The sequence below is a fragment of the Balearica regulorum genome, chromosome 13 (assembly GCF_011004875.1).
Source record: "Balearica regulorum gibbericeps isolate bBalReg1 chromosome 13, bBalReg1.pri, whole genome shotgun sequence".
NCBI classification, from domain to species: domain Eukaryota; kingdom Metazoa; phylum Chordata; class Aves; order Gruiformes; family Gruidae; genus Balearica; species Balearica regulorum.
The window spans coordinates 5740730-5765745 of NC_046196.1; the positions used below are offsets into that span (position 1 = coordinate 5740730).

At 36.6% G+C, this 25016-nt stretch overlaps 2 protein-coding genes across 3 annotated transcripts; one reads left to right on the top strand and one right to left on the bottom strand.

Moving 5' to 3' along the window:
- Positions 1 to 722: 722 nt before the first annotated feature.
- On the bottom strand, positions 723 to 9603 carry CENPN (centromere protein N). 2 transcript variants are annotated; one of them, XM_075765720.1, is made up of 11 exons: positions 9440 to 9603; positions 9002 to 9183; positions 7815 to 7860; positions 7015 to 7071; positions 6570 to 6646; positions 4856 to 5032; positions 4018 to 4119; positions 3402 to 3459; positions 2850 to 2959; positions 2314 to 2437; positions 723 to 2019 (listed from the first exon to the last, which is right to left on the bottom strand). In XM_075765720.1, exons 2-11 carry the CDS (start codon positions 9170 to 9172, stop codon positions 1904 to 1906), a joined length of 1038 nt encoding a protein of 345 aa, XP_075621835.1. In that variant the 5' UTR covers positions 9173 to 9183; positions 9440 to 9603; the 3' UTR covers positions 723 to 1903. The 2 variants fall into 2 exon arrangements, with proteins under 2 accessions (XP_075621835.1, XP_075621834.1); XM_075765719.1 differs by having other exon boundaries at positions 9392 to 9603.
- Positions 9604 to 9747: 144 nt separating this feature from the next.
- CMC2 (C-X9-C motif containing 2) lies at positions 9748 to 24934 on the top strand. The gene is made up of 4 exons (XM_075765507.1): positions 9748 to 9898; positions 16433 to 16569; positions 21206 to 21277; positions 23395 to 24934. The coding sequence occupies exons 2-4, from the start codon at positions 16489 to 16491 to the stop codon at positions 23467 to 23469; spliced, it is 228 nt and encodes a 75-aa protein (XP_075621622.1). The 5' UTR covers positions 9748 to 9898; positions 16433 to 16488; the 3' UTR covers positions 23470 to 24934.
- Positions 24935 to 25016: the final 82 nt, after the last annotated feature.

Below are 25016 nucleotides of genomic sequence, written 5' to 3' on the forward strand. Positions count from 1 at the left end.
GGAAACTTGCATTTTAAAGAACCAATGACACAATACACACGAGTTTTTCCCCTATCGCTTGGCCAGTTAAAGGACAAAACGTACGATACCTTTAACTGGGGAAGAGCGAGGGGGTGTTTGTTCATTACACGTCCCCTATCCTCGCTTGCAGGTGCTCCGTAAACGCACGCCTGCTTGCCTGCGCTGCTGCCCAGTTGCTGCGACAGCCTCGGTTACCGGAACTGAGAGATGAAACGTGTATCAGAAAATCAAGAGACCAACTTTTCAGTTGTTAAAAAGGGGATGGAGATTGTTTTTCCCAGCACTGAGTGGCAACTAGGCAGCAGGCCAAGTACTCACACTGGGTAGAGGCTTTTCGAATGTTAGGGTAAACCATTATTGGCTCAGGCAGTTTGGTTATTTGGGAGAGAGTAGAGAGAAAAAGTGAAATGGATACTGGAATCGCAATGGGCATGAATGGTGGAAGGTGAGGTAGGAGTGAGACGTAAGAGTTGGCTTTTAACAGCTGTGTATCACACAAAACCCGGCATTGCTTCAGAATCTGAACATTACAGGTTTTGTCAAACTAACATTGAAATCACACAGGTGGAAATCCTAAAAATGTATCACTAGCAAGCAGACAGTCCTACACGAACTTCTGTGGGAACTATACAGAGATGCTGCAAAACAAAACACCCCCAAACTCAGTATAGGTTAAGTCATGTTTCTAAGGCCAAACAAACTTCTATGAAAAGACTTAATTTACACATTTATTTACAGTTTGAAAACAAAAACATCCCCATACAACCTCTCAAAATATTTATACTGTGCTGTGAAGTTACAAAGACTGCCGCCTTTGCACACTGACATATCTAAAGGGAATCGGAAATTCCATATACACAAAGTGCACACACAAAAAGGTTCCAGGTAACAATCACAAAAGAAACACTCGTATGCTATAACTGAATCTACAGATCAAATCCATCTCAAATTAAAAATGACGCAGCAAGTTACATGAAGATATCTATATAATTACCAATTACAATTCACCAACCCTAAAGAACTCCAACGCAAAGCTGCTGTTTGCATCAGTGAATGTTGTCACTTTGATTCTGCAATCTTTATGTCTCCAAGCACAAAAAAGTGCAAGGATTGCAGGAAGATCAAGTCTTAATTGAAATTTCTAAACCACAGACTTCCTCAAAAGAAAATTATTGCCTGTTTCGTTGTATTCCTCCAAGGTGAAATTTCACAAGACATTAATACCAGCAGATAGATTTTTGTTTTGGTTTTAATTTAAGTATTTGTTACTGGCTGTTGCCCTTGGTGAGTGAAAACGCTGGATCTGAATTAATATCCATTAAAGCTGGATGGAAACTTCCAAAAGTCCTTTCTTCCCCATGCCCTGCAATGGTTTTTGAATGTAATCTTCATCTACTAGGATAAAAGCAGGCCTGACCTGCAAATGGGTAGTTCCACTACTTGAATGGGACTATTCACGTGCTGAAAATGGGGCATGTATTCCGTTACGCAGCTAAACTGGAACTGAAGTAAGGCGGCCACCTGGAATATCTCCACCATCTACAGCTGTGGAATGGCTACAGCTCTTACTGTATCTTTAGCTAGCTTTAACTTCACAAATACTACTAAAAATACAATTAAGAGCAGTCATCACATTTAAATTTAAAAAAACCCATGTCTCCGTATAAAAATAATAACAAAAATTAGTTGCAAAGTTATTTAAGGGCTAATTTCTGTTAAAGACAAATGTGGGAAAATAATTCAAAGAAGCCATAATTTCGAAAAAACTTTAAGGGATTATCAAGGAATATTATTTTTAAAAAATCTGTCTTAAAGTTTATGATGATTTTGATTAATACCAGTAACAAGTGAGTTGTATATTTCTCTATTAATCAGTTTTAAATTAAGGGCTTACAAAGCTTCCTGGAAATAAACCTTTTTTCTCTCTAATTTTAAAATAATTCCTAGCTTTTTGCGGTATACATGTAAGTAGTGGTGAAAGTGGTGCATCAGCCATACCTGGAGAGAGAGACAGATAATTATGGCTTAACTCAACCAATGTTTACCTTTCATAACTGTTATAAAACTGAAAACACAGCTTGGGCATCTATGTACAAACTAGTAGTTCTAGAACAAACAGGTATGTATTTAGACATAAATTTTTATAGTGGTAACAATAATTACTCTACTAAATTTCTATGTATTTCTAAAACTGTGAAGGTTTTCCCTTATGCAAGATACAAGCAGGATGTAAGACGACAAAAATATTTAACTGTGTATTTTTGCTCCATTTGATAGAGTTGGAACACTTACCTGCTGGTGCCAAGGATTTCAGCGATTCTAAAAGATGTGGACTAGAAAACTTGACCAGACATCTGAACGGTTCTTTTTTATCCAAAACATCCATTTTAGGATCACTTTTAAACATCGTCTCAAGCTGTTGACACAAAATTTAACCAGGGACTATAAGCAATTAATATGTTTTATTTATAGGTTATTATTTAAATATTACATTAAAAAAGTAATATCTAATAAGACTGTATCTTATTTGTCTATTATTTCTAATGTTAACATGATTCCAGCTGGAGGACTATTTTAATAAAATCAGAGGGTGCCACCATGCGGTAAAGAGTTTTCTCCTGAAAGAGGCAGCTTGTTCAGTAATACTGTAAAGACATCAAGTATCTCTTAGGATTTCCAATATATCTGTTCATCAGATAAAATCCGCACGTCATCCAAGAAGTTAAATTATGGTGTGCTATGTAGCGTGAGCTTTGTATGTACTTCAAATAACTAATTACCACTATATTAAAATTATATAAAAGAAGAAAATTTGTTGCTTTTACTACCTTATATTGTGCAAATTCGAGTTTTGGTTGGGGACCATCACCAAAAATTTCCCGATTCACTCTCTCTATTCTTTCTTTCTCGTTTTTGTTTTCTTGAATTATCCTTAAATCTGTTGCAGGGGAAAAGAGTAGGGAAAGGAAAAGAAAAACCAGAAAGACATCTTTGTCAGCTGCTACAATACTGTTTTTCTGATCAGGTGATTACTCCAGTGAAAATAATAATTTTAAAGAATTCATCATAATCTTTTTTTTCCCATAGGCTAGTTGTCTCTATCATTTATATTTTCATATTGTCTATATTTTTTATATTTTCAGTTCTTACCAAGAGAAAAAAACAAGCTAATATGAAAAGAGATACTGAGCACTGGATATTTTTTGTTTCTTAACCGTGTCCAATGACAGCCATGGGGAAATATTTACCTCTCCTAGTGATAGCAAATATGGAACCCCACCAGGGGTGGATAATATAACGTGAATGTAACATACGTACATTTCCTATTATGAATCTCAGTAATGACATTCAAACTGCTGTTTAATTTAAAATATACATACCAGTTTCTGGTGCTATGTCCCTTTCTTGTAGAGGTTTCGGATAATAAGTTTGGAAGTTCTAAATGGAGAGAGAGGAAAAATAAAAAAGCTTTTAGTTCATTTCTACTTTTAGAGGCTGTAGCTGAAAAGAACTTTCCAGATTTCTTTCTCATTCTGAAAGTGAGTATTCTCCCAACTTTTAACAATTATTAGAAGTCAGAAAGCCCAGCTTTATTTTGAGAAAAGAATGCCTGTCCTATGATATTTATTAAATTTCCCTATTGACAAGTTTTACATGGAGGAGCAGAGTAAGTGCCCATTCTAACAGCCCTCAACTCATTGCTCTAGGAAGCCTAGTGAATTGACACTAAAAAAATCCTAAATTCTTCATACAATGTTTAGACTGAGTTTAACCACCAGCAATAACAATAATAAAGTATAGGTGGGATACCAAGTAATTACATCCCCATTGTAATGTTACCTTAATGAAAGGCTGTCCACCTCAGTAGTTCAATATTATTTTAACTTGATCGTCTCTTGGAAGAGGTGACTTTCCCCCCCCCCCACTAGGGGGTGAGAACTAGGCCTGAAACAAAAAGCAAGACTTCTCTTAGGATGTACTTGTGAAGTGGCTCACCTGGCTATATCTCTTAAACACAATATCTTTGAGGGAGTTTAAAGAATGACTTCGAAGCTCCATTTCACGGATGTCATGGTAATTGGAAGCAACAACCAGAGCCTTTAAATAAAAATTGAAATTATTTTAACATCAGTCTTAATCATCACTGTGTTTACAATATGGAAAAAATACAGTATTTCTAGACATTGTGATGTTTTTTTCCAAGGTAAGCAACTGCCCTTTAACTAGCATGATTCTCATGTCTGAAAAAATGTTGAATAGACTGTTATTAAGCTTAGGATAATATTTAAAAGCATTCACAGGATTAACCAGACAAGCCTATAGCCTTATCAGCTGAAAAATAAATACATAAAATAAACATATTAATAAAATAATTAAATTACTAGTACAGAAGTCTGCTAAATAGATAAAAAAAATTAAAGACTACTAATGCTGATCACCACCAGCTGGAAGAAAATGCCTTTTAAGACTAATTAATAGCATTCCCTGATGAGCTCGTACATTTAGTTCTTGAAGTTAACTGTGTTGATGTAATGTTCTTCAACTGCTGAGACAATTTAACTCAATATTGCCTAACACTTGGTTAAGAAACTAGAACAATTCTAGGTCAGCAAAAATCCCAATAAACTGAATTTATTCATGATGCACCATTCCAAAGGTCAAAAAGATTGGGTTTTGCCCCATTTTTATCATGGGTTAAGGTGGAAAAAAAAAGACTATGTAAATTAGTAAACGACATTAAGTGACGAATCTTTACCCATCCTCTTAAAAGCTAACGCAATTATAGCTCTACATGACTATGGTGAAGTCAGAGTCTACACGGTTTTATTCTGACCTGACATAGCAGAGGCAAGTTGCTCTTAAGCACCGAGGCAGAAATGAAGACATAGGGAGTCTGTGAATGGTATACAACATAGCTGGTTTTGTACTGGTTTGGTTTTGTATATGGCGTTCCCCAGGCAATTCTAATCCAGACTGCATTATCCTCATATTCTCTAAAGGTGACGGTGACCTAAACAGGAAAAGAAAGGATTTGATTTACCAGCACATTCAGATGTCCAGAAAGATTTTGTTATCTCTTAACCCTGTGTTCACAAGACCCAAACATAATTTAGTACACCACTGCCTGAATAAGAAACAAATCCCACTAGCATGGTCAGGATTGTATTTAAAAACAAATAACCTCACAAACTGGGAAGAAAAAAAAAAAATCACCTTTCAAACTGTAATGACTTTTGTTCCTGTTGATGTACATTTTCTTCCGAAGCGTGAAAATAAAGATAGCTTATTACAAAAGCCTTAATTCTCTCTTTTGGGAAAATAACAAAACAAAAAAGTATCTATTTGGATAGAGGGCTAGTGACAGTATTTCCAATATGCCTAATTTTTGAGAAACTAAACTTTTGATCAAGTTGTGATTTTAGACTTGAATGTAGTATTTATCATTGCTCAAGAATACACAATCAGAAATTTGAAAAAGACTCCCTTTCCTTTTCTTGTGGACTTGCTCCTCGGTTACTTCTTCTTACCTTGAATCAATCTGGGTGACTTAAAAGTGGGAAAACGTCTTTAAAAAAACCCATCCCTTTACCTGACGCACATGAGGCCAAGCTTTTTGTCCAGCTAGACCACAGGCAACAAACTGTTTAAGTTGCTGGACCAACATAACTTCTCAAAGTTTTTGTGGACTTTTTTTAACAAAAAAAAAAAAAAGAATTGGAAAATTTTAATAGCGTTATATGAACTGCAGCTGAGTCTCTGTTAGTCTGATTTGTATTTGTTGCCCTCTACTGTTGTCAGTGGGAATCCTTTGTGTGTCAAGAAGTGACACCCCTAACTAGCCTGAGGCATTTTCTGTTACCTTGCTTAAAATGACGCTGGAGAGCTAAAGCAAGAAAAGGCTTCTGCAAATTGCTTAGTAAAAAAGCGAGATGGCAGTACTTCCTTTCCATTATTTTTTTCATAGTGTGCTCATTTCTGTAGTCTAGAAACTGCTTCTTGCTATTGATAGTGGTCTTTCAGTCATTATAATGTAATGAAATACCAGGGTCAAGTTCTTACAGCCATCACAAAATTGTCATTTCAAAACCAGAACTAAAACGAAATGGATACAATTTTGCTGCTAATTTAACTCATTACTGAACTTCCTTCTCCTCATTACTGGCTACTTCAAATTGCCCCTATACTCCGTTTGATCCATTTTTTTTTTGTTTGTGTATTGTTATTGGGTGACAGGACAAAGCAGTATCAACATACCTGGGCAACATGTACACTCAAATAGGGCAAAGATTTGATAGAAATATAAACACACTGCCTTTCTTGAAGCCTGTCATATTTTAAGGCAAACTTACATTTTATTTCACTCCAGCATAATTGTAAAGTTGCTAGAACAAACATGCAATACGTTTTTCCTATTTCACATGCAGTTCCTACCATTCCCAAATGAACAATTCCACTTAATTTTTGATGTAGACTATAAGAAAAAAGTTATGAAAACAAGCTATTGACACCAGAGCTGTGTAACAAATTTAGAATGGATTTATTCTTACATTTTTCAAGGCTGAGCGAAGTCGTCTTTTAATTTTTTTTTTGAAATCTGTTAAGTCAAAAAAATCTGTTTCTTCCCCTGTTACACAAGGAAGAAAAAAAAAAAAAAAGAGAACTGTGTTTACAAGAAGTAGTTCAGATGTTTTTAGTTTTGCTGAAACAAAATTAAGCAGAAAAAGCTGAAGTCGCATAGCCTTATATGAAAAGCTGTGTATTAAATTTGAGCTTCATTATTGCTATGTAGACAAAAGGTTAATATTTAATTAGTAGTTACTAATATCTAATAACTGCTTCAGAAGTTAATAGAAAGTATTGTAAAAACATTCAAGAAATCTCTGGTGAAAAAATCCATACCTGACTATATTGGTATTTAAAATGTATGACCCGAGGAAGCACTGCAGTAGGTTGCCAAGAACTGTGAGATTACAGCAAGGAAAGGCACTTTACCTGTTTTGTTCATCTGGTAAACACTCCACACTCTTTTGTTTGGGTAGATGTAGTTGTCTATGAAAAATAGGAATTGCTTAGTAACACAGTGTATTATCAGATGGTACAAATAATTTTACAATACTTTTATGACCAGGTTATTTCAAATAGATTACTTCTGATAATGCAATATAATTTCTTCAGCATCCTTAAACTACCACTCATACTAAAGCTGACAGCAAAATATTTTTCTATTAAAAGAGATGGGAAGATCTTTTATAATTCAGTAAAGCAACTAATAAAGGGTATCTCTGAAGTTAGTGTTTAAAGAAGGATTTTACCTAAAGTGACTGAAACTTAGTCTAAACTCAAACTAAGAAGTGTAGACTGCTAAAAGAAACCTTGAGATTTAAACTACTACATACAAGTTGTGAATTAATATTGGCTTTAGAGTTCCACCTGGAGTACTTACCAATAGTTTGCCTATGTCACTCCCTATTGGAGCACAATATTACTGGTTTTAGGGTTCGACATGTACTGGAGACAAACATACCTTTCTACATTTATAACTGTGTGCTGGATGTAGCTTACCACAGTTTAGATTTAGAGCTCAAAAGAAGCAAACACGCTTTTGCTGATTTTGAGCTTTTGAAATTGTTATAAAAAGAGGTCAGATCCAGTAGGATTCATCATCTAAAATGTAATCTGTTTACTTCAAATGCATCTGTACCTCACTAGGGCAATTGCTATGTAATGAAGGGCGTTATCAAGTTACTCAGAAAAAAAAATAAAGATGTTATTTTAATTCATTTTCTACTTACAAATTATGTCTAGGACAGCTGCTTGTTTTATGTCTGCAGAATTCTCCTGGAAAGAGTAACAGTACATGGTGAACTGCAAGTCCAGAATGTGCTATCACACTGTAAGTGAAAAATCTCAATACTGGTAGTTTAAATCACACTGCAGTGAAGTCCACAACACATATTCTCCTCAAAGACACCACACCTGGTCCCAATGTGCACACAATACAGTTCTGAGAAATCAATAACAAAAGCTACTTCAGCAAGGTTTAAGTGTTTCTGCAAAGGCAACAAGAACACTGTCCTTACAGTATCATGTACAAGCAATTAGAAAGTAAAATTAATGAATATTTATGACATTATGCAACAGTGACTAGTATTTCACTGTCAGAAATTTTAACACGCTTGGTTCTTCCTTATGTAACCTTTACAGCATGAAAAGATTTTTAAGAAACTTATGGCAGTACTTGTTACAGATAAGAATGTTTCAGAAACAAATGTTATTTTAAAAGATGACATTTGCTATCTTACAAGAATAACTTAACAGTTTCTTGCCTGCAGTTTGATCTACGCTCCATGTAATTAAACTTTGAGGATGAAATTCAAAGGCAGTGATACAAAAAGCTATGGAATTTAAGCAATAGCAGTAATAACTGTATCTGTATGGATATATGATACTATGTATACAGACTCCTGGTACACCAAAATCAGAGTACATAAGTAGGAGATCAGAAAACTTTTTTTTTTCTTACAGTACACAGAATGGAAGTAGTTCTGGCCGAGGAAAATTTAAAAAAAAAAAAAATCTAAAAGATATAAACTAGTGCTATCATTACTCATACTAAATCGATTGAAATTAGCACTATGTAATGAGTACACATTGCAATCGATGCCTTTATTTTACAATTTAGAAATACACCCACTTAAAGGTTTAACACACTGAGCTTTTACTTATCTTGTACAATTTACAGCTAAAAATATGTACCACTATGCTCAGTAATGGTAAATCCTGAACTCCTATCAATCAGACAAAATCGATGATATTACCAGCTCAGCTTTACATTTTCCAGGCTACAAACTGCTATTTGATGCTGTGTTATGGCAAAAAAAAAAAAAAATTTAATTTCTTCATGAGAATGTTTTTTTGATGGTGCTTCAACATGCATCCTGTATGCCACTGACAAGCAGCTCCCAAAGGAAAGGATTACCTCACAGAGCTGAACAACATCTTGAGAAATGTTATCCTTTAACTGATGGAAGTTTATGGTTTGCAGCTGCGCCTCTGAGAGAAAGCCCCATTTCTGTAGCATTGTCTTGATTTCATCTCGTGGGATTTTTAGTACAGTTCTTCGGATATATTCAGCAACAGTTTCATCCATGATGAAGCCACCTGTAAAGTTGAAACGTTAAAGAAGTTACGACCAAGGCACAGGCAGGCTCAGGAGATTTGCTCCCTCTGTAAGGTGCACAAAGCTGCAACGATGACATCAGTCCTAAGCGTGGCACTACCACGGATTTCAGTGGACACCAACGACAGCAAGTTAAAACGCTTTCTACAACAATTTTCCCCCAACCCCTCAGAAGTTTCCCTTACTGACCGAGGCCTGGTGCTTGCTTCCGGAGAGGGACGGGGCGCTGGTCCTCACCAAGGGCTACTGCTATGTCCAGTTCGATGAGTATCCAGGAAACCTCAGACAGCGAGCACGGACACGAAGAGAACCGCAAGGCCGAGCGGAGAGCCACGACCCGACCTACCCACCACACACGGCGGGAGCGACGCTGTCTCCGGCCGCTGAGCCACACACCAGCCCTTCCCGCCCATCCGCCGCGCGCCGCGCTAACCGCCAACCACCACCCGCCTTTCGAAGCGCCCAATCAGACTCCGCATGGTGCCTGAGCCGCCCAATCATAAGACGTCCCGCCTCTCGCCCCGCCTCCCGCTGGCGCCGGCGCTGTGAGGGCTGCTCCCGCGGCTGCTGGGTGCGCTGAGGCGGCTTCCGGTCGGGTTTGTCCGGGTCACCTGTGCCTCCTCCTGGCCCTGCGCGGCTGGTGTGTCGGTCTCGGTGCCGGCCTCACCTGGCTGGGCTCATCTTCTGGGGACTGGAGTAAGTGCGAGGATGGCTGACAAGGGAAGCTTTGGACAGATGCGAGCGAGCCGCGTTGCTCCTTTCTATCCCTAAAGGAAAAGAATGGCATGTGGGGAGATGTCCTCCCCACCGCCCTTCCTCCCTTCCCTACCACCTGGCTTTGGGGGAACTCGGGGTCGATTTCTGGGATCCCCTGCTCACCTCGCATCCTCCTGCAGGGCCCAAGGAGGGTTTTTAAAAGGGCTGTTCTGAGTGGGAACAGGGAGCTCTCCATTGCGACTGTCGTAAGCTTGCTTTTCGTCGTGTCTCTGTGTATCCTATCACTATTTTAAGGACTCCTGGGAGCATTGAGAAATCACAGACTGAAAACAGCGTGGGCTGGTTAAGTGGGCGGCTTCTCCTGCCGTAACTGTTGATAACAGTGTAGGTGCAGGAGTCCCTTTCACCCGATAGCAAAGCAGTGCTACGGTGACAGTATTTACGGTTTGCCAAGTGCTATGTGCCTTTCTTCAGGGGCTCTTGCTGTTCAAGGGATGAGACCCTGTCCTTTCCAACAGGGGAGCGTCACCCTCTTGATCCCTTTCTCTCAGGAGGGGAAAAGTTCTGCACTAAGCAAGGAAATTCTGCTAGCAGTACTAGGTTTATAGTGGTGGTCTTTGCTTGATTGCAAAATGAATGAAGTAGTGATGAAACGAAGCCTGGTCTGAAGCTGAATTACAAGAGCAGCTTGCAAAACAGGAATTTGGCTACAGCACCTCATCTTCAGCATGCTTTACTTTTATGCTGGCTGGGTCTTGTCATTCTTGACTGAGTAGTCTTGTCTTCATAGACATAGCAGGAACAGAAAGAGATTGCTTCAGATTGCTTTGTGATATTGTGCAGTGTGACTTGCTGCATATTTTAATTATGTTCCACTAATTGTCCTGTAACTGCGCTGATGTTTGTTCTATGAATACATCCTTAAATAATTACCAGGAGGTGAAAATGCCTTATTGTGCTTTACTTTATCATTTATTTTAGCCAGAAATAAAACTGTAGAAATTACTTGATATTCAAGTTGATGTTCACCTTGGTTTATTCATTAGGACTAATACCTTCTTAACTTGCTTTACTAAGTATGAAATCAGGTATGATGTAGTTTTATTACTACTAAAAGCAGCAGGTGAGTGCTCATTCTGCTTATGTGAGAGATGTTGAATTGTTGGCAGAAAGTGGTCATGTGGAATGACCATTAAAATCAGTATGAATCTTATTTATCAAAGGGTGGTTTTCCTAATTATCCTTTAGATTCAGGGAAAGTAAATGCCACTTACATAATATAAAACCATTTTAAAAGTAGGCGTAATCTCTCCCCTCCCTTTTGTGTTTCTTTATTCTTTACAAGTCTTCATTGATACGTATCTAAATTATTTTCCCACCACTCTAATATGTAATATTGGAAAACTAGCGTGTAGTTTTCAAGACTGAAATTCAAGAGTTTGTGAGTAATTTTTATGAGATTTAGCTAAACTTGGTTGATTAAAGTGATGGTGTCTGGCTAACTTTCTTGGAAACACTGGAAAGTTAGAGGTCATTCTCAATGTGCCTAATTGCAACCCTAAGGATAGCAGCATAGAATGATACTTTAATATCCTGATCTGGAAGATGTTAACCATGTTATTAAAAGCTCAAAACAGAGTCCTTAGTTCAGGGTTTCCTAGGCTTTTGGAAATGGTATCATCAACTGTCATTTCTCATTTCACTGATGACTGATCTTCTGAGTACTCTAAGCTGTTTTCATCAAAAATATTTATAAACTGTGTACAAAAGATAATACTAGGAATGTAGAAGTTCTGCTGAAGTGACATGAATGATATCTTCAGGAGACACCAACCAGTTAGGTGTGGAGCTGAATCCTCTTTTGTGCTAAAACTTTACAGAAAATACCCATGATTTGAGTAAGCAGCTGTTGGCATTGTAAGTATTTTTCTCCAAAGCCAAACAGAACAATACTATGTAACGGAGAACTTCAAACCAAAATGTCTGGTCTTACTCAAATTAGTGAAATGAAGTGCAAAAGTAAATGTTACACATGGTGAGTGTGCTTTATTGGAGTTTGCAGATGTGTTCGCCCTTCCCTGCGTTGGTACCTGTTCTCGTTTGCATGGTCATGCTGCCGCCTTGTGGGTATTAAATGTTTGCAGCAAATGCGTGTGTTCTGTACTACTGCAGACAGCTCTGGGTTTCTGGTTAGGGAGCTTAATGATTAGCAATGTGGGTGCTCAGGTGCAATTTTGCATCTTCAGGGTTGGTAAACAAGGATTTGCATTTTGCTTTAAGAAGTCATTTTTCTGAGCAATGTGTGAATCGTGTTTTGTTTTGGTTGGTTGTTTGGGTTTTCTTACTATTGACTTCAGAAACTTGAAAAAACTTACTTTTGTGTGCAACTTTTCAAATGGAAAAATTAGCAAAACTTGGTTTAAGAAATCATCTTCTAACATGTTTTAATGAAATGTGGAAAAAACATCTTAGGAAAACAACTATCTAGAATTAAACCTTTCTTTCATTGTTGTCCCCCAAACATGGAAATATTAAGCATTAAGCAAATCAGCGAGACTAAAGTAACCTAATTTAGCTTTTCTGCTGCATCAGGGAACTGGTTAGTTCATATTTATGGGAGATTCTGAGAACAGAAGAAAGGAACTTCCCTGGATTCCTGACATGTTGTTCTCACGCTTCATTTGGGACAAAAGTGGGAATGTACCAAACCTCTTCTTTCTCCACGCGGCTAGGTCCTTTTACTGCTCTTCGCTGTAAGGAGGGCAGGAGGAGAAACTAGCACATAGAGAGAAACAAACACTTTACCCTAGATCTTGGTGTCTAACAGGAGTGTGAATTAAATGTATATAGTGTTCTTGCCTGCTCTTTTGGCATAGCCTTTTGGTTTCTGCCAATTTGCTAGGTATCTGCACTTTTACTGTGAATTCTATAATATGTGTAGGTTGCTTTTGCACATTAATATTAAATATTTAAAGTATTGAACATGCATATAGATTAGCTTTTAAGTTAGGGATGAGTATCACTTCTTGATAACTTGTATGTTGATTCCTGTTAGGAAATCTTTAGCAATTTGATATGCTTAGTGTCCAAGATTGCTTATGAAGGAATTATAAGTATTATTTTTCCAAACAAAAATATTACCATTGGAAATTCAGTATTATTGTCAGAGAATTTCTAAGCTTAGGGTTTTGATTTATTTAAAAAAAAAAAATCTGATTTATGTTGGAAAGTATAAAGCTAGAACATCCCCTGTTTTCCCCACTTTAAGATAAACTACACAGAACACGATACTGGAATGAGGCAATTTCTTAATTCTTTTTTTCCCCTGAAGGGTAACGTAGATTTAGAAATTGGTTAAGGAAGTTGAAAGATCAGTCATCTATATCCATGTCTTCTACCTTCAGAGGCCAATAGTTTATAGAAATTTGCAGTTAGTTCTTAAGGCATTTCAATCAAATAATTTAGATACATATGTCATGTAACTTTTAACAAGGAAAAACAGCACAGAATTCAAAATCTCATATAAATCTCATAAAACACATCAAAGGGCAGACCATTTTTGTGCAACCCAGTGAAGTATGTCAGTGCCTTTATGTAGAGTTCATCTAAATACTTCTCTCCAAATATTCGCTTCAGATATTAATGTTTGCTTAGCATTTCACAGTCCATTTTCCTCCTAAAGCAATTCCTGTATTTTCTTAATATTGTTCTTCTACTTTACTGCTAGTATTTCTACTACAGCAATTGCATGTTTATCTTGACATTATTTATCCAGCATTTCTGTTAGTAGTTTTCTCAGAGCCATTTATATTGCTTATTCCAAATTTTTTTCTGTAACTTTTTTTTGGGGTATTTTTTCATACTTAGATTCCTTATGAGTTACTATCTATATAAAATTCTGTCCATGTGGACTTAAATTCTGGTAACATGGCAACTTGCTATCTTTATTTTAGATTAGAACACTATTGAAAAGAAACTAATGAAACCAATAGCTCATCCAGTCCTTTTTTCATACGTATTTTTGTTACCCTTGAAACTCTTTCGTCTGTCAGTCATTCCCCTCCAGCAAAAATATTTTAACCTTCTCTGATCATTTATAGATCACTGTCTAATCTGACACTCCTAGACATAAATATAATATTGAGCACTGATAGCACTGTTCAGTTATGAACTTCAAAAGTACTTAAAGGCTCCTGTTAAGCCTTCCATGACGACTGTAACATGTTTTGTTACTTTAATCCATCATAGCCTACATGAGCTGAGTGCCATATCTGGTAAAGTTGAAAGATTTTAATATCTTGTACTTATCTATGAACTTGTGTGACAGTTAGGACCTCTAACTTGCAGCATCTGTCCTGCAAGACAAGAGGTGTCATTGGAAAATTCAAGTTGTTAGAAGGCTTTTAATTGATGATATACGCTGTCACCTATCTATTTGTGGCATTGATAGCTTTTATCCCCTTTTTCTGAGAATAATTTTGTAAACAATGGCAGTGTTTTCTGATCTTAGTTTAGAGAAAATGCATCTTTCCTTGAAACACTCCCTTTGACTTCCTGGCCTGTGCTGATGTGCATGCTACCTGTTTGACTAGGGCATTAGTCTTTCTCTTTCTGAGACAGCCAGCTCAGATGACAGTTTTAGGAAGAGTGGTTGGAGGCTGAATGATGAAGAGTTTTAATAATCAGCTGGGTTCACACATGTTAAAGTAATGCACAGTCACTGAGCAGGTCACCCTCTCAAGGGAATGCTAACTCTAGTGCTATCAGAAAAAATCTACTGATAAATTTAAAACATATTGACTTTGTGTGGCATGCAATCAAAAGCTGGTGGTAATAACCCAGCAGGGTTCTTAATCACTTTGCTGTTAGTGTCATGCTCCTGCTGTCATATTTCTAAAGGTTTATTTGTTAATTTGTTGAACAGAATGCTTAAGTGACTTGTATGGTTTCCAACTTTTTCTGTGCGAAGGGTATATGTAGCATAATATTAGACTTCCAGATAGTATAGGGGAGATTTTTGAGAGACATTACTACATGTGTTTGCAACACTATGTGGATATACTCATGGGTCTCAAGAGGCTTTTAAACCTGTTTGGATTTTTAAAATTTTGTTTGCTTGTGAGAATGTAACTCTTGTTAGTCTGAACACATGATGGGAAATACTGGGTAAATTAGCGTATGTACCTCTTCAAAACAAATACTTTACTTGAGTATTCCAGGAATAGCGGTGTAGATTATAGCTGCCAGCACAGTAGAATTTTGTCAAGATGAGCCCATTTATCCTGGTATGAACTGGACTTTTCTTCTTCCCTCCCTGGTGAAGTGATCTTCCACAACAAATATGTCATCTTATTTCAGCCATTATCATATGATGCTTTCATCCTTTTCAACAAAAGATCTTGAAAATTACTTCTGGGAATACTTTTTTTAAAAATTGGGAAGTAATATAAGCATTTATTTCTAGAATGAAGTTCGTTCCTGCTCCACAGAACCCTGCAGAAAAGGGGGGGGTCCTGGTCGACGTGAAGTTAAAACGTGATTTAGCAGTGCATTCTTGCGGCAATAAAGACTAACAGCATACTGGGCTACACTAGAAGTGTATCTAGCAGGTCAAGGGAAGTTATTATTATTCCCTTCTGTTGGCAGTCTTGAGGCTACATCTGAAATACTGTGTTCATCTTTGAGTCCCATGGTCTAACAGACATATAAAAAAACCTGAGTCCAGCAAAACAGAAACTAAGAGGGTTAGGAGGGTGGAATAGCTGGCGTATGCAGCAAGGTTAAGGCAGCTAGGCTGCTTTAGTGTTCAAAAGAGAAGACTTGAAGGAAACCTACATGCTGCCTTCTGCTCTCTGAAGGAGTGGGAGATTCATGTAAAAGACAGATCCAGATGCTTTTCAGAGGAGTACAGTGAAAGGGCAAGAGGCAATAATGTGAAGTTGCAAGAAGGGATGTTCCAGTTGGGCATAATTAAGAAATAAATATTACTGTATTGATTAAGTACTGGTTTTTAAAGGGTCATGAATGCTTTCAATCAGGATTTTTTTAAAAAGCATGTAGATAATGAAAAAAATGCCAGTTCTCAGAGTGCTGTAATGAAATGTCATTGTGCTTCCTGTTCTGATCCATCTTTGTAGAAGGTAGAAAGAAAATTACATATACTTAGCTTTTTTAAAGCTAGAAAGAAGAAAACTGAAGTAGGAAGGTGAAAAGGTAATCTGCAGTTCAAGAAAGATTAATACTACTGGCAAGTCCCTGAAACTTAAAAGCCCAAATGCATGCTTATGTCCATTGTAGCAAAAAATATAAACTTGTAGTTAACTTTTTTAACATTTGGGCTATGTAGAGGAACAGACATGCTGATTTTAATTCCTTTAACTGTGTAATATAAATTATATATATTAAGTTGCATTTTGATCTAAAATATTCTTTGTTAAGATAATACTGTCTGATAATATCTTAAATGGTTAACTCAGACTTTTTAGTTATACTTTCATATTTTAATGTTGGCAGGTGGAATTTTTCTCAGATTCTTGTCCTTGTACTACTAAAATTATCCCTAACTAAAGATGCATCCAGACCTGTCTCCTCATCTACACACTGAAGAATGTAACCTAGTTATCAGTCTGCTCAAGAAGTGTCACAAGGAGGTAAGGAGTTTTGAGCAGAGAAAAGAGTGGGTGGGTTGGGGAAATAAGTGTCAGATAAATTAGTGAGAATATTATATGATCATAGAGAGAAAAACCTCCTCTAGGCAGAACAGCCATGAAATGTAGCTAGTACATTTTCACTGAAGAGGCATCTGACAACTGTGTGTAAAATTTTGCCATTGATTTCATTAGGAAATAAAACATGCCTTAAAATTTCCTGTGCTACAGCTTGACAAGTATAGACCTATTTTAAGAATTTAAATAATTTCTGTACCTTTTAGTAGTGTGTGCCCCTCAAAAAACAATAATAAAAGCAACTTCAAATGCCCTCTTTTTGTACACTCACAGCATTTCCATATTCCGGCTGTCCACTGGGCAGATGTTTCAGTCTGTTTATAAGCAGATGTGTTGACGGGGATCCGGACATGCAGCATGCCTTATGTTCAGTGCTTGGAGAGCTAAATGGGAATTACTCTTTGACTTCCATCTTCTTAATAGGCACCTACCTAAGGGTGTAAAATGCCAAATTGTCTTCAGGCTCCTCAAGGCTCTTCATTGCTTCAAGAAGATAGAATCTTCATCTTATTTAAAAGCCTTTTTTAAAATTTGCTCTGTAGTAAACCTCTTGATGTAGAAGAGTCAGCCCCTGCAATGAAAGCTATCTGCACCATTATTGCAATATTGTTAATTATTTTCCCAGTTCTCTCGTATACTCTAAATAGATGTTATGTACAGGTGTATTTCTGTACTAGTGCATAAAAAGTTCAATTTCATAGTTTCCACTGAGGAAAAAATATATTTAAATATTGAATATGAATGTGAAGACAATGGTTTACACCATTACATGCAATCTACAATATTCTCACCTCCATGTTCAGATGTGATGTTTATACTTTTTTTGTAATGCAGTTATCCATAAATTCTAAGACAATACTTACGTTAGCTTTATTGTCTTGAGCAGCATTCTAATTTTTTCTTTGCAAAAGTATTACAGAAACCCCCCCAGGCTGATAATATACAAAATGTGAGAGATGTTTTGCGTGAAAGAGGGACAACACAATTCTTGTAGATTTTAAAGTAGCTAAACTAACATGTAAAAAAACTGTTGCAGTAACACACTTTCTTATGATTTCTAAATTACATCAACGAAAGGAGCAGAGTTTTAATACTAAAATTCACTTGCAGTGAGTATACTGTACTGGGTTTGTTCAGCAACATTTAATTGTTTTTTTGTTGGAACTTGTAGTACGATATCTTGAAACGTAATCATGCTGGAATCTCTTGATGCCATCTCATATGTGGTACTTCTCATACCATTGCCTATCTGTTCCTATGCACTGTTGTCCTGGTTCTGGCAAGGATAGAGTTCATTTCCCAAGGAGCCAGGACAGGTGAGCCAGGCTGGCCGGGGCTATGCCATGCCGTGTGCCCTCATGCTCACCCTAACAGGGGGCCAGGCGGGCAGGGGCGGGTTCGGCGTGGCGGCGGGGCTCCGGGGCGGGTCGAGCGTCCGGACGGTCGGTCGTTGGTTCGGTAAATTGTTCTCTGTTATCACCCATTGTTACTATCTGTTATCAGCACTGTCGTTGATTGTTTTCCCTCTCCCTCGCTGTCCCAGTAACCTGCCCTTATCCCAACCCTCGAGGCTTTGCCGTTGTTTTTTCCCGTTCTCCTCCCCATCCCGCCGGGGGAGGGGTGAGCGAGCGGCGCGTGGCACTTAGCTACCGGCTGGGGCTAAACCACGTCAACTGTCTAAATTTTTTAAACCTACGATACGAAGGTTTTTGTACACAACATCCCCAAGCTTTAAAACTGAAAGTTGTATTAAATCTAAGAGTTACGATTTTCTTCTGAGTTGTGAAATTTTAATTTGCCAAAAAGTGCTTTAGGTAATTTGAGAGATTGTAGAGACTTTTTTAAAGGTTTCTTGTTTTGAGTTTTGGGGGTATTTTGGGTTTTTTTTTGAAACAACTTTAATATTGTAATGTAGCTACCAGCTTTGAGTAGCTAGAATTAAGTGAGAAGACTCTTCCTGTACATTAACTACTATGGTATCAATAGGATTGCTAAATAAAAATACCATCAGTTAAGAGGAGAATAAAACTTCTATAGGCAATGCAAAATTAAAATGTTGTCATTAATTTTTCATAACCGTGATAACAAAACCAGTCAGGAAAGAAAATACCCTCAGATTTGTACTATTTTTTTGGTACATACATAGTTGGACTTTCTATGCTTCGACCAGAGAATCCAGAAATATTCATTTACTACTTGAAAGTAATGGTTGACTTTTAAATAAAAATGAATGTTAATATACCAGCATCATAGGCATTTTGTATAATGTACTTTATTAGATTACCTTGTGTTGAAGAGGGAACTGGAACTAAAAGGTGTACTTGAATTCCTTGGCAGCAAGTGATTCAAAGGAATAATACAGTCATGCACAGGATTATATTCTCTGGGTTTTGTTTGAAGTTGATCTTTACATGAAGAGGAATTACTTTTGTCAGTCTTGTGCTCAATTATGAGAGGGTGTTTGTGCTAGCAGTCTCAGAACAGAAAGGGTGAAGATGGCTTCTTTCACACTCAGTTGAAAGGAAGCAATACCTTTTATTTTAAAATTCAAGGGGAATGTATTGAAATCTTCTTTTAAAATTGAAGTCACTGAAATCTGAAAAATCAGTGACCTTAATCAGTTATCAGTGACTACCTGCTGTTTTGTTATAATGCCAAAATGACCTAAAAACCTTCATCTACAATTTAAATAAATATTCCTGAGGGGTACAAAGCATTATTTTTTTAATTGGGTGTCCTGTGTTGGGCATTTTCACAAAAGTCAGTTTGATTTACTTTATTCCTAATCTAGAACTTGCCTATTATATCACATTTTGCACCTAGTGGGGAGAGGTTAATGGGATTCCTATTCGATGTCATTATTTATTTATTTTTTTTAACAACTGTACTCTGGTGCCAAGTGCATGCTTTAAAGAGACTTATTTTTACAGGTGGCAGCTGAAAGAAATGCATATTGTCTTGCAATTGTATCACTGCAATATGCGTAATAACTATTTTTGAGAAACTGATTCTTTTTTCCTCATAATCTGAACTGAAAGTTGACATCTTAGGAATCTGGCTAAATAATTGTAGATTCAGTGAATTGTAGATTCACTCACTGTATGCGCTAGTAAGAGTGGAGTTAGCTTGAAATTTAGCATGCAGAAAGGGGAATAAAATACAAAATTAAATCTCTATTAGCTAAAATGAAAATGTTGTAAAACCAAGATCAGCTTGCAATAAAGTGACCACTTATCACATGCAACTGCTTCAGAGTTTCATCTGATGCCCTTTATAAAGCAGAGAGGTATAAACAAGCTAATTATAGCACTGCTATAGTTAAGTGTTTCTCATAATCTTTATTAACTCACTCCTACTTTCAGTCATGTTCTCTTGGCTCAAATCTTGTCCACTGTTTGAACTCTTAATAGTGTTCCTGTATTACTTGTATAAATCCATTTAGCTGATCATCAGCTACAGAAATGCACATATGTTTCCCTCTGAAACACAGAAGAAGAAGAATTCATTCTCATCTGTTTTGTTCTTCGTGTTTGGTTTTTTTTTTTATAATTTCCTTAGTTGTCTAAAAGATTGGTCAGATCATCTCTGTTGATTGTATAGCTGTAAATATCTACTAAAACCTCCATTCCTTCAGGTCTTCTGAATTGCTTGGATGCTCTGCTACAAGATTCTGGGCATGTGAGCAAGCATCACTCTGCAAAAGTAGTCCTTTTAGAAGAATGCATTCTGAGATTGATTTGATGACTGATAATATGTAATCACTTCAGGAAATCCTTGCCAAGAATTCACCATTTTTATGGTGAATATCATCAGGTTAGCTGGGGAATGCCTTCGTGAGGACAATGCCTTCAGTTTTTCACAAACTAACACTTAAGTATGCATAAGGCCCACAGTTGAGCCACATCATTAAGATGGTAAATGCATCGTATTTATTAACCTCAAGATCTGGAGAAACTTAATCCCCCCCTTTTTTTTAATACTGGTTCTGACATTTCAGTCATTTAAACCTAGTGCCTGCATCTTTTGGACCAACAACACATTCTTCATGTGGTTGGGATGATGTAGCATCAAGTCCTCTGCCTCTCTAGGTCGTGAAGAAATAATGAAAACTGAAGCACAGAGGATGTTGCCTCCAGGATGCCCATAGATTTCCCTGCATCTTTCTGTATCACACAGTGGAGTTCAGCATATTTGGGTTTTGTACATTATTCAAGCTAGTGTGAGTGAAAGTTGTAAGACTGATTCCTAGATCAAGAAAATGTATGCTCTACATTTAGACTTCATAGTTTGAGCTTAGGTATCCTGTTTTAGTCTGGTTATACAACATGGTGAGTACCTCCAACTTTCAGCAAGGTGGGGGTGGCTCAGATGAGGTTCAGGCGTAGCTCTAATTTCTAGCTATTCAGTAAAACAGTTACAAAGCATAATTTTTCACAAAAAGAGGAAAGGAAAAGACACACAGGATATGTTGCAAAATGCAAGTGACTTCTAAGAAATGTAGCACTTCAGAGGAAGAAACCTTTGAATTGTAATTTTTTTTTTTCTCTCCCTAACTTATCAGCACAACTTTTTGAAATTTTTTGGCCATTGCAATGATATTGACCGTGAGATGCGAAAGTGCTTAAAGAAGGAGGTAAGAAACAAATTTACTACGAGTTAAATGCTTAATAAAAAAAGTCCATGGAATAGAAACAGGGCTGCTTTTTACTGAACAGTGCAAATCAATAAATAGGCCTTGAATTGTAAGGACGTTCTAGAATGGGCATTTGAGAGCAAATTTAAACTTTTTGATAAATTTGTCAGGTAAAATCTGACTTTAACAAATGACATGGTCTGGTTTTGGTTATATAAAAATAGGCAAACATGTTTTAACCACACAAATATGGCAAATAGGGACTGACATTTCACAGGTTGCTTCTGACTTTCTCTTTTTTTTTTTTTTTTTTAGTAGTGGTATTTGCACAGAATAGAATATAAAACAGTAATGGTCACTTCTACATGAGTAACACCTATTACTGAAGTCAGTTATGCTGACTGAAGCTACTTGATGAGTTGCTGAGTTAGGCCCTAAATGAAAACATTGCTGCTTAGGACCTACTCGTCGCCATACTATATCTGCAGATAGGAAGGAATGGAAGGCTCCAGGAGTTTAAGTAGATTAATTAGCTAATGAGCACATTTTCAGAAGAGCATCAACTGATCTTTATATTTGTGGTCGTCATGCCTACATGACAGAATACATAAATTAACTTTTCACACACCTTTTAACTTGAAGTTCTACTTAATAATTTTGACATAATTTTCACAATTGTGTCTAAAAAAGATGACTTCAAGTGCATGATAGCCAGAACAGTTTGGGTCCCTTCTTTTCCCTTTGTCAGTCCATGGGAATTAATCTCTTCTGCTTGTGTCAAATACCAATTATTTTTTCTCCTATAAAAACTGTAGCACAGATCTGGAAAATAGTGAAGTACAGTTGACTTCTGTGTGATTTTCTTTTTCTTTGTTCCATCGAAGCCTTTACATTAAAAGGAGTTCTTGATGGCTGTATTTGTCTGCTGCCTTAAAATATGGTTACATTGATACTCCATTACTAGGAAGACCCTGAAAGGCTGTTCACAAGTATAGAATAGGTACAGATGTAACTTTAAAAGATCCATTGTTCTCATCCTATATTAAAAAACATGGATGGGTTATTGAAAAAAAAAATATTGGCACAGGAAAAAGTTAAGCACTCTGTAAATGATAAGTAATGTTTTGGGCCATTATTTCACTTGTAAACCAATCAGTATAATGAACGAAAAACTGCAAATCCTTTCCAAAATCAATCTCCTTAGTAGTTTATTACATCTTATAGAGAACTGAGTGTTTGTGGGTTACTTGAGTTTTATTCTTGATACCAATTATTAAAAAATTGAACAAATACGCTTTAACTTAAGGCCAAGAATAATTTGCTTCTCATGAAATATATACCAAGTCATGCATTGATTTTTAATTTTTAATTTATTTTAGCCATGAAAGGGTTTCCTTTTTGGCTGCAATGAAAGAAAGTTAGGCTCTTCAGGCTTTTGCTAGTGCAGGGGCATACTTGAAAGCATGATCTTCTTAAGAAAGCCTTCACAGTTTAGATACATGCATGATTCCCTTTTTCACTGGAGTCCCATCTCTGTTGTGTTTCTTTTTTGTTTTTTTTTTTTTTAATGGTTTAAAAACCTTACCCTCGTTCAACCCAAATTTGCCTTTGTTCCTTTCATCTTGATATACTGCTATATCTGTGCATATAATTAATGACCAAGATCAAAAATAGACCAAGTCTGTGATGACAAATTCATATTTCAGAAGGCAGGCACACTTACATTAATCAGTATCTTTTAAAAGGAGAAGAGCCAGACCTGTGCTCTAGAATAGCACCGATGCAACTTTTTTCCTAGTTCATGTGTGAAGTGTAGCTGTCGTACATAAGACGGCTGTATAATTTTCTCAGTAAGATTAACTGAATCTTCTTTATTAGAATGTTCTAATACTCTTTGGCTTAATAACCTCAAACTTAGAAACATGTATTTTAATCAAATGTTAATTTCAAAGCAAAAATGAACCAATATATAGATATTAACAAGAACTGCATTTCTAATGCATCTGTGAAAGATATTGTTTCTGTTTCCGAGTAATAAATGCTCTCTACACTTTCAAATTTGGCTTATCTGTTTAATGATAACAGCTGATCTATTAATTTCCTTATCTGTCTTCCAGTATGAAGAAAACAGGGCCAGGAACCAGGCGATGCGACGGAGGCTAATTAATGCTCACAAAAACTCAGAGAAGTGAGCTGGACAGCTGCATCTCCATAGGGACACTTGGTTGAAAGTTGACAGAATACTTCTTTCACATCACCAATGCTCAGCCTGTGGTTTGTGAAATGGTGAAAAAAAAACGCACCTAGTACATACTTATTCCCAGCAAGGCAAACAACATGAAAAAAACCAAATATAAATCATCACTCACAACTTGACTTAATTTTTTACTTCTAAAAGAAGACTATTATGGCAAGTCTTTGTTCTGGCATAGTTTTGTTATGATTAAGTAATGAGGAATTGGTGTGTATGGAGTATTATGTATTTAGTGCTGCTATATTCCCTACCTTGTGTTGAGCTGCATTTATTTCTTTGTGTTTAGCAGTTTTTCTTTCATCTTGTTTTTTTTTCTTCTTGCAAAACACAGAATGACTTTTCCATCACTCTTTGTAATGTTGTGATAACACTGCTTAAATAAATTAGCAAGAAGAAATTTTAAACAGATGTGGCTTGAAATTGGAAATTGCCTATCAAGTAATTGCAGTTCTAGCATTTTTATTGGAGCCAAAATGATGAAACTACCATCTTCCACTGAGAAGATTAAAAGTCCTTCCTGCCAGCCATACATACACTGTAGACTGTTGTAAGACAATTTGTTCATCATACCCAAAGCAAGCGGCTTTAGAAATTCAGAATGGAACATTTCCAGGGATTTACAGAGCATTGCCTTGATTTTTGTTGAGCACAATCAATGTGTGCCGAGTGATTTTTTTGAAGAGGAGTGCTGCCAAAAATACAAGCTAAATAGTTCTTCCACATACTCTGGTACAAAAGTGAAGTCACGTTATGACTATTTCTGTTGAAGGAAAACTCACATTGAAGTGAACAAAAGTGTAACTTGCCTTTCTGTTAGGCAAGTCAACTAGTATTGTGTTAATCAAGTTGCCTCGTTAGCCTACAAGAGCTGTTTATTTGCTATCAAACTGCAGAAAGTCCTCAACAAGTCTCTGGATTCAGAAGATTTGATGTTAAAATGTGTTGGTTTATGCAGTGACGGAGCTGCTTCTCTGGTTGTGTGCTGGATTCACCTTATTTTTAAATTACTTTTCTGCCTAGCAACAAAAGACTATTTTAAACAAATAAATTTTATTGTGCCAAGTATACCAATTGTCATGATACCTTTTGAAGGTGGTGCCTATTCTACACTGAATTTTATGGTTTGTTGTAAGAACCATTGTTGACGCTCAGTCTTGAAATAGTACATGCACTGGTTTTGGAAGAAAGCTGTATTTTGTGATCTATTTTGAAAGACTAAGAATATTTATACTTATTTTTCACTACCTGGATTGCTCTTGTTAAATTGGTAAAGCTTAACCACAGATGTTTTCAGGGAAAGTTCCAAGAAAAACTGAAGCAATTGTTTCTGCATCTTTTGACATGCTGTCTTCTTTCTTAGAACAAGTAAATGATGCATTATTTGAATTAAATATTTGAGTGTTTGGAAGTGGTGCAGTCTTTTTATTGGTACTCTTCAGGACACTTTTGAAGAGTACTTTATAGTGAAGTTCCCTAATTGGGAAC

What these genes read in the sequence shown, in the direction of transcription:
- CMC2 (XM_075765507.1), top strand. Translation starts at nt 16,489, where the DNA reads ATGCATCCAGACCTGTCTCCTCATCTACACACTGAAGAATGTAACCTA. An exon ending in TCAAGAAGTGTCACAAGGAG is followed by an intron (nt 16,570 to 21,205) that starts GTAAGGAGTTTT and finishes CTAACTTATCAG; the next exon opens with CACAACTTTTTGAAATTTTT. An exon ending in GAAAGTGCTTAAAGAAGGAG is followed by an intron (nt 21,278 to 23,394) that starts GTAAGAAACAAA and finishes TCTGTCTTCCAG; the next exon opens with TATGAAGAAAACAGGGCCAG.
- CENPN (XM_075765720.1), bottom strand. Translation starts at nt 9,172, where the DNA reads ATGGATGAAACTGTTGCTGAATATATCCGAAGAACTGTACTAAAAATC. An exon ending in ATGTTGTTCAGCTCTGTGAG is followed by an intron (nt 7,861 to 9,001) that starts GTAATCCTTTCC and finishes TACTCTTTCCAG; the next exon opens with GAGAATTCTGCAGACATAAA. An exon ending in GGACATAGCACCAGAAACTG is followed by an intron (nt 2,960 to 3,401) that starts GTATGTATATTT and finishes CCCCTGCAACAG; the next exon opens with ATTTAAGGATAATTCAAGAA.